Source organism: Lemur catta, chromosome 3, assembly GCF_020740605.2.
Source record: "Lemur catta isolate mLemCat1 chromosome 3, mLemCat1.pri, whole genome shotgun sequence".
NCBI classification, from domain to species: domain Eukaryota; kingdom Metazoa; phylum Chordata; class Mammalia; order Primates; family Lemuridae; genus Lemur; species Lemur catta.
Window position 1 is genome coordinate 23,881,010 of NC_059130.1, and position 18,360 is coordinate 23,899,369.

At 38.9% G+C, this 18,360-nt stretch overlaps 1 protein-coding gene across 2 annotated transcripts in view; it reads right to left on the reverse strand.

The window, feature by feature from the left end:
* Positions 1-4,454: 4,454 nt before the first annotated feature.
* RNF115 (ring finger protein 115) overlaps positions 4,455-18,360 on the reverse strand; it is a 69,370-nt gene continuing 55,464 nt past the window's right edge. For both annotated transcript variants that reach the window (XM_045544858.1, XM_045544859.1), the window contains 5 exons: positions 10,297-10,368; positions 9,065-9,137; positions 8,002-8,095; positions 5,731-5,846; positions 4,455-5,030 (listed from right to left, as the gene is read on the reverse strand). In XM_045544858.1, the coding sequence (XP_045400814.1) occupies positions 4,899-5,030; positions 5,731-5,846; positions 8,002-8,095; positions 9,065-9,137; positions 10,297-10,368 (487 nt within the window). In that variant the 3' untranslated portion in view covers positions 4,455-4,898. The remainder of the gene's footprint in view (positions 5,031-5,730; positions 5,847-8,001; positions 8,096-9,064; positions 9,138-10,296; positions 10,369-18,360) is intronic.

Genomic DNA, 18,360 nt, shown 5'->3' on the forward strand with positions numbered 1-18,360 from the left:
GAAAAAGGAAAGGTCACATAGATTCCACTTCTGTGGATACCGAGTATAATATGGCACCAAAACAAAGTTTATATGTATAAAATCTTAGAGATGAATGCCTATAATTCCACTTGTCTGTGGCAGGTATGAGAGATCAAAACCTCATAATGTCCTTTAGGTCTGACAAAGGCTCTATTTTGATTTTGGAAAGTATCTCCAGTTGTCTGCATTATATTCTAGGTACTCTATTTTAAACTGCTGGAACAGCCCAGTGGCACCCTGCCTGAGCGTTGAGACACTGACATTACTCCAAGCTAGGATTTCCCCCTACAGGATGGCCACTTGTGATATGTTTGTCCCATCAAATCTTTCCTTCAACTCCCTGCATCAGAACTTATATGAGACTCACTTTGGAAACTCTCAATAAGAGTACTCTCTCCTACTAGTCATGTCCAATTCCCAAATCTTCATTGGATTTATTCTTGCAAACAGTACTTTTATCTTCCCATCTCTTTACCAAAGAGGCCAAAGAGGGTTTTTCCCTAATACTCAAATATCTATTTGAATACCAGCCCTGCTCCTTCTCCTGAAATCTCTCTTTCTTCACAGATGTCAGTGGCCTCCCTAGATCATCAGCTCTAGCAACCAACTCTGAAGTGCCCCTCACTTCCAAAGTCCCAAAGCCTGTTTTGTTGTTGTTGTTACTTAAGAATGACACAGACTATGCTTCTCTCCTTATTAATTTTGTTAAAATTGATATATTTAACTTTTATTCCTTGAGGGAACAGTACCTGGAAACCAGGGAGAAAGAAATTGAGGCATGTAGGTCACGAGAGATTCAATTTGGTACCAAAATTTACCAAGAAATTTTTTAAAAAATCAATAGATAACTGTATTGGAGTACAACTGATTATAACATAGAAGCAATGGATGATAAATACCCTTTCCTCAAAGTCATATTCTCAACCCTCAGAAATGACTAGGTTTTTAACCCCAGTGAACCCTTGCACCACAGATCATATAACAAGGTACCTAGGTGTCAGCCAATAGTGCCCCATAACAGAGAACTCATGGTAACACAGGGCCTAAAGGTACGTACAATGAGAGAATCAGATAATGAGGCTCCAGCCCTCTTCTGCACCCTTGCTTACCTTACCTCAGTGCCCACCATATCCCTTCTTCCTCCAGTGTGAAATGTGCATATGTGCCCATGAATATATAAATACCTATATATACACATATATACAAATATATAAATGTGCAATACAAAAACATAAAGAATTTTTTTCCTAACTATTTAATCAAAGTGAGACTGGCTAGGGAAAAAAACAAATTCTTCCCCCCAAATCTTCCTTCCAACTTGAGAACCAATTATTGGACCAGAGTAGTGCTCAAAGAAAACCATCTAAGAAGCACCTGCCCAAACGTTATGCAGCAAATGCTGACAAAATTTAGAATGAACTATGGAAGCCATTTACTTAGTTGCCATTTCTACATCTTCTGCCCAGAGTAATTATTTTTTCTTAGAAATTAAATCATTATTGTAAAGAAAAGTCAAGGAGCTACAGCAACAGGAACAAAATGTTACTCTGGATTCTCCAGGTTTCTCAGCTCTTCTCAGAGAACTGGCAATAGGCACTCTGAGGGAAAATTAATTTTTAATGCCAGGATTATTTCTTCTCCCTGCTCTCAACTCGTTAACTCTGAAACTTTAAAGATGTTGCAGATAAATGTCCACATCTCTGCCCTTCCCACCCAATTCTCCAGTTCTGTCCAGCCAGAACTAACCCATATGAAGATGGGTTCAACTAACCTATCTGGAAACTACCCAAGAAGCAATAAGCCAAGGCACTGACCTATATAACCTCTCAACTTCCAAGTCTACCAATCTCTAAAAAAAAATATTTCCCAATTATTACATGTGCTAACCAAGTAATTTTCTTCCCTCTTGTTTCAAAGTATAACAGATAGGAAGCAAAAATTTTTATATATTTATGTAGTCTCTATGTGTATGTATATAGAGAATAATTATAATGGACAAGATAAAGAAAGAAAGATATTCAGAATAAGAAAACAATCTGTCAGCTCTTCATGGAATTCAAAGGGCAGGCCATTTAATACAAATGTAAAGACCAAGTTCACACTAATGGCTCAAGATCTGAAATTGCAACTTTTATCCTCTCTTTGACAATGAGGGAAAGCTGAACCATCTCTCTCTTGACTCCCATGAAGGCTCCAGATTCCTGAGTATGCAAGTCTTCCAGCTGTAAAGGAATGAATACCTGAAAAGTCCAGGTTACCTAGCCTTCCGCCTTGGGCACTATGTCTAAACTGTTTGAAACATTTAAGGGCAAAGGTATTCCTAGAAATAAACTGTTTAACCCCAGCCATGTTCTGGTGTTAGATCAATGACTCTAAAATGTTTCTTCATAGAATGGAAGTCTCTCAAATTTCCAGGTTAATTTAGGTTAAGGAGGAAAAAACCAGAAATTATACACACAGCAAATTGGTTGGCATCCCACATATATTTCTTCCACTGTTTAACCATAGCACTGAGGTCTCTAAGCCAAGGCAGACACTTCTCATAGAGACACACTATTCACTTGGTAAAACTTAAATGGGATGAGGAACACTGTGTGTACATTATTTCTACTTTTCCCCCTTGTGATGGTTAATTTTATGTGTCAACTTGAGTAGGCATACGATGCCCAGATATTTGGTCAAACATTATTCTGGGTGTATCTATAAAGGTGTTTCTGGATGAGATTAACATTTGAATCAGTAGACTAAATAAAGCAGATGGCCTTCCCTAATGTGGGTGGCCCTTATCCAATCAGTTGAAGCCTAGAATAGAACAAAAAGGCTGACTCTCCCTCAAGTAAGAGGTAACTCCTCCTATCTGACTTCTTGAGCTGGGATATCAGTCTTTTCCTGCCTTTGAACTAGAACTGAAACATAAGCTTTTTCTTGGTCTCAAGCCTGCTGGCTTTCAGACTGGAACTTACACCACTGGCTCTCCTGGTGCTCAGGCCTTCAGACTCAGACTGGAACTACACCATTGGCTCTCCTGGATCTCTAACTGGCTCACTACAGAGCTTGGAACTTCTTAGCCTCTATAATTGTGTGAGCCAATTCCTTATAATAAATGTCTGAAGAACCCTAACTCCTTAACATAAATTAATCTGGAAGTCTGAGGTATCTCCCATTATAGCAAGAAACACTACAGATTCATTAAGTGGGACAGCAGAATGAATCTCATGTCCTCTATCAGAATTAAAAAAAAAAGGGAAGAAAATTACAGATAACTTAGCCTGATGCTCTTTGCTATACTTTGTCACAACTTTTAGAGGCAGTCTATTAGTTCAGCAGGTCACTCTCTTTTTCTCTTCCCTCCTTGACTCCTTCATTCTCTACCAAAGTACAAAGACAACTCTAACCCCTTTCGCTCAGCCCCAACTCACTGTATGATAGTCAACAAAAACTGAGGAAAGACTCCCAGCCAAGAAAGAGACTCACCAAAGAGTGGCATTCTTGTTCTGATCATTCCAAACTATAAAGGGCTGATGTGACCATACAAATAGTGCCCCTCTATGCACCATTAATGTCTTTTTATGGTATACCAATAGCTGTTATATGTCTAAATCATTTCCTTTTGAGACTCTGAAGTTCCAACAACATTCTTGACCTTCATTTATTCAACTTTAAACATTTAAATGCTCCAAAGAGCATGCACATGGGACAGTTAGGTTGAAAAAAATAAGGCCTACCTCTCCCAGGCCAAGTTGTTTTGGGCATGATCACATTAATCAGTTTGACTCTAAGTACAGCCAAAACCAAGCAGAACATAAAAGTTTCAGAGATGAAAAACAGGCTTAAAAATTAAAATGAGACAACGTAAAATCTTAATTCCTAAAGATCAATGAGGGGGGTGGGGGGCATGGGCAATATACATAACCTAAACTTTTGTGCCCCCATAATAAGCTGAAATAATAATAATAATAAAAAAAATCAATGAATTACCAAAAACTGTGAATTGGCTATAGAAGCAGTAATCAAGTAATCTTATTTCTGTGCAGAAAATTATTTTAAGATTCTTAGGACAAAAGATGGTAAACAATGAATTGGGAATCATTAAAAAAAAAAAGTCTCAAAAGCAAAGATTTCAAACATCTTTCTTTCTGTGCTTGTATGCTGTCCAACTCATTCCCAAAAAGGAACCAGAATCAGATTCCTACCAATCCAAGACTCCTAAGACATATTACACTGGTTTCTTTCTGAAGTTGTGTTTAAAAATTAAAACAAGAAAACGAAAGCATATGATGATAAGCCACTTTTTCCTTCCCACTGTAATTTTTCTTTAATTTGCTCTTTGGGGAGCAAAATAAAACAAAAGCAAACAAAAATCATTAGTCTCAGATTCCTGAATTAATTTGATTGCACCTCATGGCTAATGTGGTCAAGAGTAGATGTTTTTGTACAATTAAGACAAAAGGACTTTATATCAGCAGGACTTTAGGGCTCTGGTTCCACTATATTTACTGTAAAATACACTAATGGTGGGGTAGAGGTTGGAGAAGGAGGTGGAAACACCCATTACGGCAATATGATAGATAGCTGGCCCCTAGCTAGACTTTGAAGAACTGATTCTATTCTGGTGGTGGGAAGCCCACATAATTAAGTTTCACACTTACAAAATTATCACTCTGAATTCAGAAATAAGAGGCATTTGGTTGTAGATACAATTCCATCTGTAAATACTAACTTTAAATTTAAAGAAGAAAAACACTCATTGCATTAATATCATGAGTTGGGGTTTCTTATGAGATTCCTAAATCCATCTACTATGTTTTTGTTTTGATACAATTTACAGCTATGGTAGGAAGACTACCATAGCCCTGGTTCAGGCATGGTCTTTAGCTTCAGAAAGTCCATCGGTCATGTAGCTGGCTATCATTGCTAAATCTGTTGCTTGCAGAGGCCTCAGAGCTCTGGGTTTGCCGAGTAGAGTCCTCACCATTTAAGCTCTTCCTACATACAGGACATGTGTCATGCTGAAACAGAAAAATATCAGTCCATGTGAACAGCCTGACCTGAGAAGCTCAGAGTACTGAACACTTAAAGAACCCTGAGAGTTGGCACATCGAAAAATATGACTTGGCAACTAGAAAAACAAAAAGGGCTCCAAGGTGTGATCCCAGGATATTTCCCAAATAGAACTTTAAGTAAATCTGACAGACAGAATTCTAGGCCAGCAACCTAACAATAGCTAACACATACCATCAAACAGAACTAAACAGAAACAGTGACCTGAGATATGACAGGAGGGTAACTGCCCACCACTTTCCATAGGGTCTAGGGCAGGGGTCAGCAAACTGCTTGTTTAAAGGGATAGAGAGTAAGTATTTTAGGCTTTGCAGGCCACACCATCTCTGTTGCAACTACTCCACTATGCTGATGTAGCACAAAAGTATCCCAAGACAATATGTAAACAAATGAACATAGCTGTGTTCCAATAAAACTTTATTTACAAAAACAGGTGGCAGGCCACAGTGGCCTGTGAGCTGTAGTTTGCCAACCTACAGTCAGAAAAGCTCCAAATAAACAGTAATTCAACAAAACAATAATGGTGGTACTAAGAGTTAGCCAGGGATTTATGGTATTAAAATCTGATCTACTTGACTCTCCATGAACTGTTAACTATACCTTTACTCTGAACCATCCCCCCAAGACGATGTGACTTGCTGTACTCACCAGTTCTAACCATGGTACAATACAACTGCTATGAAAGAAATGATTGCAGGGTAACTGCCGGACTTCTTCTTCAACTGTGTAATCTTCTTTGCATACTGGACACTCTAAACCCATATCTGTTGGAGAAGGAATTGCCTTTTAAATAAATAAGCAAAAAGAAGGAAGAAAAAACTAACCCAATGTCTTTAAGAACCCAAGGAATGCATAAAGAACAGACACAGAGATAAAAGAAAAGGTGCATTCAAGTGCGAAGCAGGTAAGAGACACGAATTGTATTTCAAAATGGGGGTAAAGGTGGTAGCAGACAGGGACATGAAATGGAGGAATGATGAATGGGGCCTATTCCAATAAGGCCTAGATAGGAACTACATAAGGCCTACTTTCCAATGTAAACAGTTGGAAGAAATAAACTAGGGTTTAGATCATATGATAAGTAAAACAAGAAAAACAACTTCCCAAATGTGCAACAGCCTTCTGGCAGTCAATTTTCACTGAGGAAACACAGGTAACCTGTCTACCACAACCAAGAAACTCATCTCAGCAATCTCAACAGTTCCTATTCAGTGTCTCAAGCCACTTTTACCCTGCTCTTTTCCACATTATGTATCCTCTTTCAGCATGGCTGCCCTAAAGTCCTCTGTACAAGTTGTTAATTAAAAGCTATACCAGGAAGTGGTGCTGCAGAATTCCAAAGCCTAAGCATAGCTAAGACCCCCAACTCAAGAGACAAGAAGCCCTCTTCTCTGAGAAAAAACAATCACAAACCACATTGGGAATTCCAAGCAGCAAGTTCTGAGTTTCCCAACTTTGGCTAATAATACCAGCTAGTCTATATCCCTAGTGGCTGGCATATGCTCCATGCCCCAACAGCAGTCAAGGCATTTGGAGCAGGACTACCGCTTAATAGATTCACTCCTTCCTCTCCATTCCTACCACCTTTGCCCTAATTCTAACTTTTACTTCTCATTCCTAGTCTACTGCAACAGCCTCCCAGGTAGTATCCCTAATTGCAGGCCTTTAACCCTCTAAATATATCCTACACTTTGCTACCAGCTCATCTTCCCTAAAACCAGCTTCATAGCAATCCCCAGCTCCTCTTCACTTGGATTATCAGCTGGTGCCCTCAAAATCAACAAATTAAAAATTAAAAATATTATATCTCTCCTTACTCAAACCAGGGACCACTCACTATTCCCCCATCCCTGAAGATAGCAGCATTACCTGTATCATTACAAAGTTGAAAAATCTTAGAATCATTGTTGACCCTTTCCCCTCCTTCATCTCATTATACAATCAGTGATGAAAGCCTTTCTTCACAACGATTTTCTGAATCCACTTTTTTCTTTCTGTTTGCATTGTTACCATCACCTGAACCCCACCTGGATTGCTGTAACTGCCTCTTAAAGCCGTTTCTGCTCTTTCCCCCTTCCAATCTATTTTACACACTACCTCCAGACTGATCTTCTAAAGACCACTTAAATCCCCTCATTCCTCCATTTGGGGACCTACAAAACTTTCCTACTACCTAAAATACCCAGCCCTAACTTCTCTTGGAGTTTCAAGGTCCTCTGTAACCAGGCCTTACCTCCCACCACTCTCCAAATTACGTTCTATTTCAGGTCTAGTAAGGTCACTGTCCTTATACCTGACTCAGACACCACATCCATGCTGATATTCTTATATTGGTTCATACTTTTCCTTAAATAGAATGACCTAATATGGCCCATCTTGTCTTTAAAATCATCTCTGACTCTAAATCTAAATTTATGGAGAAAGAAACTTCCAGTCCAAAATATTGTCTCATCATCAAATACCCTCAGTGCCTAGAAATAAAGTAATATCTATGGCTAATGTACCTAATTGTAGTTGACACAAAGCAGATATGAAACAAATTCCCAACCCCTCACTTTTTCTCTTCCCCTTTCCCCAGTCATTATCATCTGTCCAAAACTATTTTTAATACTATTTTTTAATCATTTGGTGAGTTTTGCTTCCACTAATAAGTTCTTCAACTTACTAGAATCAAGTCATATATCCATGTACTCCTTTATTTCCAATGGCACCTAGGAAAGGAACATGGTAATTGCTCAGGAAATACCTGTTGACTAACCTAATTAAAGAGTAACCTAATGAATGGCACCTTCCATGTCTGGCACCCAGGTAGGAATTTTAGGGGACTACAGCCTCACCTAAAGATCCTTTGTATAGGAAGGTATTGAGATTTTGAACATAGATCAGAAAATGACAGAATAAGCATAAAAATGAACTTACCGACTTGTTCCTGAGTTACTGTCACTGTTGGAAGTGATGTGATCTTTTCCTTGTCAGCTGGAGGAGGCCCTGTGTTTTCCAGTTGTCCTAAAAGCTATTAAAAAAAAAAAAAAAAAACAGAAAGAAAGAAAGAAAGAAAAGAAGAAGTGGCAGACATCTCAATCTCCCTGGAGAAGGAGCTACTCCAGCTGAGAACAAATAGAGCAGATATTAGAAATGTTAGTTACTCTTACTCCTGCAAGGCTCTGAGAGGCTTGGGTTTCCCCTTCCCTGCTGCCAGAACACTCATAACTGCTATACAATTTCAGAGTAATATAAGTATAAGCCTACAGGAAGACTCATGATTGCAAGGCCTACCTCTGGGCATAAAGCAACTTTAGGGGCAGCAATGGAGTTGGGATATCATGAATAAAACTACAGCTTAATAAAAAGTAATACTTAGCCAAAAGTCCAAAAACTTTATTCTGTTAGAAGGCAGAAAAGGGTGGGAGTATGAAAAGTAGCATAAAGTAAGCCAAGAAATAGATAAATTACTGCCTACATGAAGACTTGGATATAAACGACATGCTTTCTATTCTCAGCAATCCACAAGGGAAATGAAAAGCCAATCAAATTAAAATGAATATAAACAAGTAAAAGCAATTAAACATGGCATGGGAATACCTTTTTCTCTGCTTCCTTCCCCTACTTTGCTCCATCTAGCAGAAATCCCTGCTTCAACATATGAGAAGACCCTCCTTTTTTTGTGAAGTACTTGTTAACAGGATCCTCACAGGACTGAACAAGAGAGGCCAAAAATACAATACACTGTTTGTTACAGGAGAAGCCTTTTCTTCCTATGGAGGTGAAACTATCTTCTAGAAATCCCCTCGGACCTAGAAGGTACATGAATGCTAAGCTAAACTCATAAACCATTTATCCCCTTAGTAAAACAGAAACTCAAAGCTCAAAATATTAGAGAAAGCAGAGGGACCGCCATTTCAGAAAGTAGCAGAAGGAAAGCAGGAAGCCTGTGGAACCATGAGACACACTGAACAGACACCCTCAAAAGGCAGCTCCTCACCTGGGTTACAATGGCATCAAGCCCTGTTTGACCCCAGGCATAGTCCCCAGGGTTGGAGTGCAGCATCCCGCTCCTATACATGAGATGAGACAGACAGCATTAGATGGAGTGACCAGGCTCCTCCTTACACCACAGAAAAAAACTGGCAGAGGGATCCTGTTCTCTTCCAGAGCTGGAAAGTCACTAGTCCTCTACAATCAAGAGGCAAAAAATTTCTCTATATTTTCAAGATCAAACAGATCATCCAGAGATAATCTCTCATTCTCTAGGAATTTTACTTAACTGGAACATAAAATGTGAAGCTACCTAAAGTACCACATGACACACCAGAGCAAAAAGAGTGACTCATTGCCTGCTAGTTAAAAAAAGTTTGTCTTTTCTGTACCCACTTACATTAAACATAGATGGAGCTGCTTTTTAAGGAGAGGTTTCCCTTCATGACTGGTCAAAATCTACAGCAGACTTCCTCCATTCTAAGAAGCTGCCCACGGCCCTGGACAATGATGAGCTTTCAAACAGAGAAGCAGCCATAGAAGTCTCTCTGTATCACAACTTAGAACAATTACAAAAGGGACCTGGCAGCACCTCTTTTTTTTTGGAGCTGCTGGTGCACTACCCTGGATGACAGAGGTCCAGACTCTTCGGCTGAAACATGTTTAAAGGAACCAAAGGCTAGAAAATAGGGTAATTGTATGGAAGGACTGAGGTCCCTCTGAGCAAAGAAGCCTTCTGGGGCAGAGTTAGAAGTGGCAAATAATTATCCAGACAAGAAGAAACTTTATCTTTAACCCCTACTGTATGTAAGTGTCATTCTGATACTGAATTATAGTCTTTTGTTTCTTCTGACAAACCTTCTTACTTTGGAAAAAGATAGTTAAGCATTATGGTTTCAATTTCAGAAATTCTTAAGGAATAAAATCTTCCGGTACAGTCTAGAGGGGAAACCCACAAATCAGATACCAATCCTGCACCTCAACACAACTCTCAGATCTGAATATAAATGGAATCAGACATTTCCTGCACTCAAACATCCTGGGGATGAGGATGGCTCTCCTCAGCCTGAACAATAAAAAATAAGTTCTGATTAAGTTTGGGCTCAGCAGAAAAAGGCAGTCTAATAGCCTTCCAGTCACATATACATACTCACCTATGCAGCTCTCTTTCTTTCTCACTATAGCACTTAAAATGATGCTATTCCAACAGAGTAAGCTAGAAAGCAATTAGTTACTTACCAGGAAAAAGGGTGTGGGGATCCAGGAATCGCAGAATTTGCAAAGAATCCTGCAAAGATCTGTTGTATTATGCTGTCAGAGGAGAAAAAATTATATAAGACAGCAAACTAATGAAAGTACTCTACCGATATTCATGGCTGACTCATCACCAACTACGTCCCCAAACCAAAATGGCTTTTCACAAAAGCCATCTCTATTACACAAGAGAGAGCACCAGAAATCAGCCTGCCACTCGGTGGTATGTTATCTTGCTATTAGGGCTATCTTCCTGAGCTCTGCTACCATATGGATTAATAGATTTTTTATAAATTAGGCTGGAAAGAAATCTGACAGTATGGTATAGTTTTCAAACTATATGACTTGGATATCTGGCACCAATATAAGGAAGGGTTGAAAGAGATGCCAAGCCAGTGGGATTTGGGGCCCTCCTCTCTTTAACAAGGGTAGGTTCATTTTTATGTGTTTTATACATTGGGTTTCTGTATAAGGGTTTTTTTCTTTAGTTTGAGAATAATTCTAATTTAAGGGTATTTCAGATGACTGTAACACAAATATATCCAAATACATACATGCTTGGCACTTGTCATTTTGAATACTTAAGATGACACATGTACCCAGTTCTTTATTCTCATGAGTTGGTCTTTGTTAACCAAAGAGATATTGGGGTGATGTCTCAGAAAAAGAAAAAAACTGAAGAAATTTTTCCCTTAGATCTCCTGTGTTATGCATGATATGCATTTTAACCCCCTGCGTCCCATTTTACTTATTAGGCCAATCAAAATAACAATGGTAGTAGTTAATATTAGACTTTCCCTGCTACTGAAGTTCAACAATAGCTAACTACACTATTACCCATTTTTGGCTTGCTTTTTCTGTATTTTATTCTTTATTTTTTAATTGGCAAAAATTGTATGCATTTATGGTATACACTATGATGTTTTAAAATATATACACACTGTGAAAGGACTACATCAAACTAATCAATATATGCATTACCTCACATATTCATTTGTAATGAAAACACTTAAAATCTACTCTTTCAGCAATTTTCAAGTGCACAATACACTGTTATTAACTATAGTCACCATGTTGTTGTCAACAGATATCTTAAATTTATTCCTCTTAACTGAAATTTTCTATCCTTTGAAGTGTATCTCCCCAATCCCCATCCCACCCCCAACCTTTGGTAACCACCATTCTACTCTCTGCTCTGCTTCTATGAGTTTATCTTTTTCAGAATCCCTCATATTTGTTTGAAAATGTCCAAAAATTATTTTATATCCTCCCAAGTGTGGCCTTGACTTAGTGACTCACTTCTTAAGAATAGAATATGGCAGAAGTGATAATCTGTGTCATCTGAGATAAGGTAAAAAAGGCAAATAAATAAATAAATAAATAAGAAGTAATGCATACGTTGATTAGCCTGGTGTAGTCCTTTCACAGTGTATACATATTTTAAAACATTATGTTGTACACCATAAATATATACAATTTTTGCCAATTAAAAAAATAACTAGTAAAACACAAAAAAGCAAGCAAAAAACAGGTTTAATAGTGCAATTAGGGCCGGGTGAGGTGGCTCACACCTGTAATCCTAGCACTCTGGGAGGCCGAGGCAGGTGGATCTTCTGAGCTCAGGAGTTCGAGACCAGACTGAACAAGAGTGAGACCCCGTCTCTACTAAAAAAATAGAAAGAAATTATCTAGCCAACTAAAATATATATAGAAAAAATTAGCCGGGCATGGTGGCGCATGCCTGTAGTCCCAGCTACTCGGGAGGCTGAGGCAGTAGGATTGTTTAAGCCCAGGAGTTTGAGGTTGCTGTGAGCTAGGCTGATGCCACGGCACTCACTTCTAGCCCAGGCAACAAAGCGAGACTGTCTCAAAAAAAAAAAAAATAGTGCAATTAGCTATTGTTGAACTTTAGTAGCAGGGAAAGTCTAATATTGGCTTCCTCCTTGCACTTCTCTTGGCTCACTTGCTCTGGGGGCTGCTATATCAGTCCTCTGGAAAGGTCCACGTGATGAGGAATTGAGTCCTCCCACCAACAGCCAGAACAAACTTGCCAGAATATGCGTAAGCCCTAACCAATTCTGAAAATGACTGCAGCAGTGGCTAACATCTATCTTGACTGTAAGCTCATGACACCCTGGGCCAGAGCCACTCAGCTAAGCTACTCCCAAATGAACCTGTTCCTGACCCACTAAACCTATGAGATAATAAATGCTTGTTATTTTAAGCCACTAAACTCTGGGATAATTTGTTATATAGCAATAGATAACTAATACAGATTTTGATATCTGGAAGTGGGGGCTGCCATAACAAAAACCTAAAATGTGGGAATATCTTTGGAACCTAGCAATGGACAGAAACTAGGACTCTGAGGAGAGCATCAGTGAAAATTTGAAGAGTCTGGAAGAAACAGCAGAAGCACTATGGCCTTTGAGGAAGTTCAGGGTGAGAGATTAAGGAAATGTGGAAAAAATCTTATTGGAAACTGGGGCAAAGTGATCCTTGTTATGTACTGGCACAAGTTGTTGCCTGCCATAACACGGAAAGTAGAAGTTGTGGCTCACGAACTGGTTGATAATCTATTACAGCTAAAGAGATTTCCAATGTTGAAGGTCCCTCTTGGCTTCTTCTTGCCACTTACTTTAAAATGCAAAAGAAGAGGAATAAATTAAAGGAAAGGAGTTAGGGCTGTATAATTCTGAAAATTCCCAGCATCTCCAGATAGTAAATGGTGCTAAAATTAAGAAATGGATTTCAAGCAAAGATCAAACCCAGGTACTGCCAAAAGATTTGTTTAAGATGAAGCCAAGGGTGAGGCTATAAAAATTCTTTGTTGAGAGCTGTGGTGCACGCCTGTAGTTCCAGCTACTCAGGAGGATCACCTGAGCCCAGGAGTTTGAGACTAGCCTGGGCAACATAGCGAGACCTCATCTCTAAAAAAAAAAAAAAAATTCTTTCTTAAGAGCTCAGATCTAAACTGGTGCCTAGAGAACTATTCAGTCAAACAATGGCCTAAGAAGCTTAAGGGTATTGTGTTAGTTTCCCAACACTGCTGTAACAAATCACCACAAACTGGGTAGCTTAAAATAACAGGAATTTATTCTCTCACTGTTGTGGAAGGTATCAGTAGGCTTAGTTCCTTCTGGAGGCTTCTGAGGGTTCCATGACTCTCTCCTAGCTTCTGGTGGTTGCTAGCAATTCTCACCATTCCTTGGTTTGTAGACATATCACCTCAATCTCTGTTTCTGTCTTCATACGGCTTTCTTCTTATAAAACTACCAACCACTGGATTATGGCCCTCCTTGATCCAGTATGATCTTATTATAACTTGATTATATCTATAAAGATCGTATTTACAAATAAGGTCACACTCACAGTGACCTTACTGGGGATTAGTACTTACAACATATCTTTCTGGGCGCCACAATTCTATTCACAACAGGTGGTGTCCCTCAGTAATCTCAGTAGAAACCCAAGGTAGAAAAGGACTATCTAGAAGAGATTTGCGGATGTGACTTTTGCCTAATGGCATGAATCCCACTAAGATTCACAGGACACTCTACAGTTTTTAAAAGAAACACCGCCGGCTGAAACTGAAAGGTGGAGAGACAGTACAAAATGAAAAGAGGCCTTTGGGCCTTCAAATTTCTACTGGCAAGAAGTAGACTAAGAAAACAATGCCACTGCAAATATGAACTATTTTTCAGGAAAAAGAAAAGAGGATTCACAGACTCAAGAGCCCAGAAGGAGGAAATAAGAGCAATAAAGAGGCACTCCTAGACAGGAATAGAAGTCCTAATCAAGGAACTTCCAACATCTCTCCAGACAACTATCAGAGTTACTATGAATCAGCATTTTCTTTGTGCATTCCATTTTCCCCCTTTTTGAACAGGAATCTCTATACCTGTTCAAAATCACTGCTCTGTCCACATCACTGTATGTTGGATGTGTGATGTGCAAATAACTTGTCTCTTTTGTTTACATATCTTCACATCAAAAGAAATTGCACCTAAGGAACTACCAAGGAGACATGGCCATACTCCACACTTGGACCTAATAAAGGATAATTACCTACATTTCAAGCTGATGCTGTAAAATGAGACTTTTGGTGGATCCTGGGAGGAAGTGAGTATATTTTGCACATGAGAGAAGTATAAATATTTGTGTCCCAGGGGACAAACTGTGGTGGTTTTAAAATATGTCCACAAATTCTTCAGAGGTGGAGCTTAATTCTCTTCCCCTTGAATACACACTGGACTTAGTGACTCACTTTTTACAGATAAAATATGGCAGAAATGACAGCGTATGGCTTCCAAAATTAGGATATAAAAAGGTATTATGGGGTTTTTTTCCTTCTTCCTCTCTCTCAGGTCACTTACTCTGGGAGAAGCCAGCTGCCAAGTCAAAGGGACATTCAAGGAGTCCTACAGAGAGGCCCATATGGTAAGGAGCTGAGGTCTCCTGCCAGCAGCCATGTGAATGAGCCATCTTGGAGAGATATCTTCCAGGCCTAGTTCGGATGACAGTAGCCACAGCTGACATGTTGATTATAACCTCATAAAACTCTTCACCAGGCCGGGCATGGTGGCTCATGCCTATAATCCTAGCACTCTGGGAGGCCGAGGTGGGCGGATCATTTGAGCACAGGAGTTTGAGACCAGCCTGAGCAAGAGCGAGACCCCGTCTCTACTGAAAATAGAAAGGAATTATATGGACAGCTAAAAATATATATAGAAAAAAACTAGCCGGGCATGGTGGCGCATGCCTGTAGTCCCAGCTACTCGGGAGGCTGAGGCAGAAGGATCGCTTGAGCCCAGGAGTTTGAGGTTGCTGTAAGCTAGGCTGACGCCACGGCACTCACTCTAGCCCGGGCAACAGAGCGAGACTCTGTCTCAAAAAACAAAACAAAACAAAATAAAACAAACAAACAAAAAAGAACAGTTAGTGCATTTTATTAACAAATAGATTTTCTAATGTTGGATCGGCACTGCAAACTTTGAATAAAAACTACTTTGTCAAGGAGTATTAATCTCTTAATACAATACTGAATTTGATTTGTTCCTAATCTTTTTTTAGGATTTTTACATGTATTCAAAAAGGGGCTAGTCTGTAATTTTATTGTGTTATCTTTATCATTTTTGGTATCAGGATTATGTTAGTTTTATAAAATGGACTGGGGAAACTTACTGTATTTTTATGCTTAGGAATAGTTTAAATAACATGGGAATTACCTATTCCTTAAAGGTTAGATAAAAGTTACGCATAATTCTACTTGGGCCTGGCATCTGTTGGGCGACCAGATCTGTTACAGCTTTTCCAAGAAATCCTCCTGCCTCAGCCTCCCAAAGTGCTGGGGGTTAATGATCTAGGCAGTATTTTATTTATCTCTGTATTCCTAGCTTCTAGAATATCATCTGTTTTATAGTAGATGCTAAACACATTTGTTTTGAATAAATAGATAATTGCAATTACGTTTCTAAGAAGTATATGGAACATATGTATTTGTAGTAATAATAGCTAAAGTATATGGCAGAAGCTAGTCTAAGTGCTTTACAGATATTAGTTTAATCTTCATTATAACCCTATGGAGAAGGGACTGTGAGTATCTCCATTTTATAGGAGAAACTGAGGCAACAAAGAACTTAGGTAACTTGCCTAAGGGTATAAAGACAGTTTAATATTAGAGCCAGGATAACACAAAAATGAAAATATTTATATTTTGTGGGATTATAAGTATTCAAAGTACTTTAAAAATTTTTAGCAGTATCATATAGTCTCTCCAATTTTTTTTCCTCTTTCTCAGAAACTTTCCTTCTAAGGCACATATACCAAAATGTCAGTAAGTAGAACTTGAAACTTTTTAGTCTAATTTCTTTTTTTTTTATGAAGTGTAAATGAAACAGCATATCTTTGAGGCATATTACTCTTCCCACTTAGCAGGTCTGCACAGATTGTTCCATATGGTTGTTACCGCTTTATAGTAGTAGTCATTGTGATGTCACCTTATGTTTTGAACGTACATTACAATTTTTTTTTTTTTTTTAGAGTCAGGGTCTCACACTGTTGCCCAGGCTAGAATGCAGTGGTGTGATCATGGCTCACTGTAACCTAGAACTCCTGGGCTCAAGCAGACCTCCTGCCTCAACCTCTTGAATAGCTGGGATTATAGCACGTGCCACGATGCCTAGCTAATTTTTTAATTTTTTATAGAGGCTGAGTCTCACTATGTTGCCCAGGCTGGTCTTGAACTCCTAGCCTGAAGTGATTCTCCCACGTTGGCCTCCCAAAGTGCTGGGATTACAGGCGTGAGCCACTGAGCTCAGTCTTACTACAACTTCACACCCTATAATTTTTTAATTGATTAAATTTTAGCATGGCTTCTTCCTGATAACACTTTATCATGTTATTCTGAGAAGGAATATAACTTTTTATTCTGTTTGTCAGGCTTTTAACTTGTGATTTCCATGGGCTGCATCTCAGGCTCTTGTTCATTCTACTGGTTTCACTGTAGGCAGAGTACTTTGTATTTAAGAAATCAAATGTCAGAGATTAGCCTTTGTGGAATTATTACTGTGTTCCTCACATAAATCTAAGGAGTTCCCCTGAAATGAAATGCATTTCTTCTGTTTTTTCATTGCCATGAGTAAAACCTTTTTTGTTAACATGAACACAGGTACATCTCACATTGTTCATTCATTTTGCAAATATTTATTGAGTGTACCCCAAGTGTACACTCTGTCTTCTAATCTGCAGCTTTCAAATGATAGTTTATCTAGGTGTAATCAGGTCCTAGCTTGTCTTATCTCACCTTAAATGAATCTGATCTGTGCCAGAAGATCAATTTATTAATTTACAACTGGGGGTATTCTGTTTCAGTGACTTAAAAACTCATTTCTGCTTGTTAGCATAATACCTTGAATTTCTCAGATATCAAGAAAGCAAAAGCAATCAGATGGTTGGTGTATATAGAATCAACAAAGGAAACTGCATGGTCTTTAGGAGAAATTCCATTCAGATTGTGATAAAGTCTAAGGAATTATTCACATTTCACTTCAAAGAATTTTTTTAGGATGATAAAATATTAGTATTTGCTAGGGTTTTTTTCTTTGTTTGTATTAGATCAATACCAACACATTTTCCAGACCACATAATAGAGATTGCCATCTGTTAGTCTGTACTTATTACATTAAAACCTATCTTTATTTCAGTGCACTGTACTCTTGTGTGGATGGTGGGGTATAAGAGAAAGAAGAGTTAAGGATGACACCAAGGTTTTTGGCCTGAGCAACTAGAAAAATGACGCCACCATCAGCTGCCATGGGGAACACTAGGAGGAACAAGTTTTAGGAGTTCATTCAGTTTTGGACATAATAAGTTTGGGGTACTCATTACACATTCAAGTGGAGATGTTGAGTAGGCAGAGGTCTTGGCTGGAGATAAAATTTGGACATTTGGCCTATATATGGTATTTAAAATTACAAAGCTAGATAAAATTATCAAAGAAGTCAAGATAGAAAATAGTAGAGCTTAGAGACTCGAGCCCTGGGCCCTCAATGGTTAGAACTCTGGAAGATAAAGAAGAATAAGCAAAGGAGATTGAGAAGGAACAGCCAGGGAAGTAGGAGGAAAACCTAGACAGAGCACAGCTCTGCAAACTAAATAAAGATTCTTATCTGGTCTTAGCATGTGACTTCCACTCCAGACCCTGTGGATTGATTTTTCTCTTCGATATATGAGTTGCTAAAATTAAATACCTACACTACCTTCCTTTTCCCTAGTCTCATCCCCACATTTAGGTTTTTTTTTTTTTTTTAAGACAGTCTCACTCTGTTGCCCAGGCTAGAGTGCCGTGGTGTCAGCCTAGCTCACAGCAACCTCAAACTCCTGGGCTCAAGCAATTCTTCTGTCTCAGCCTCTCGAGTAGCTGGGACTACAGGCATCCGCCACCATGCCCGGCTGATTTTTTCTATATATTTTTAGTTGTCCGACTAATTTCTTTCTATTTTTAGTAGAGACGGGGTCTCGGTCTTGCTCAGGCTGGTTTGGAATTCC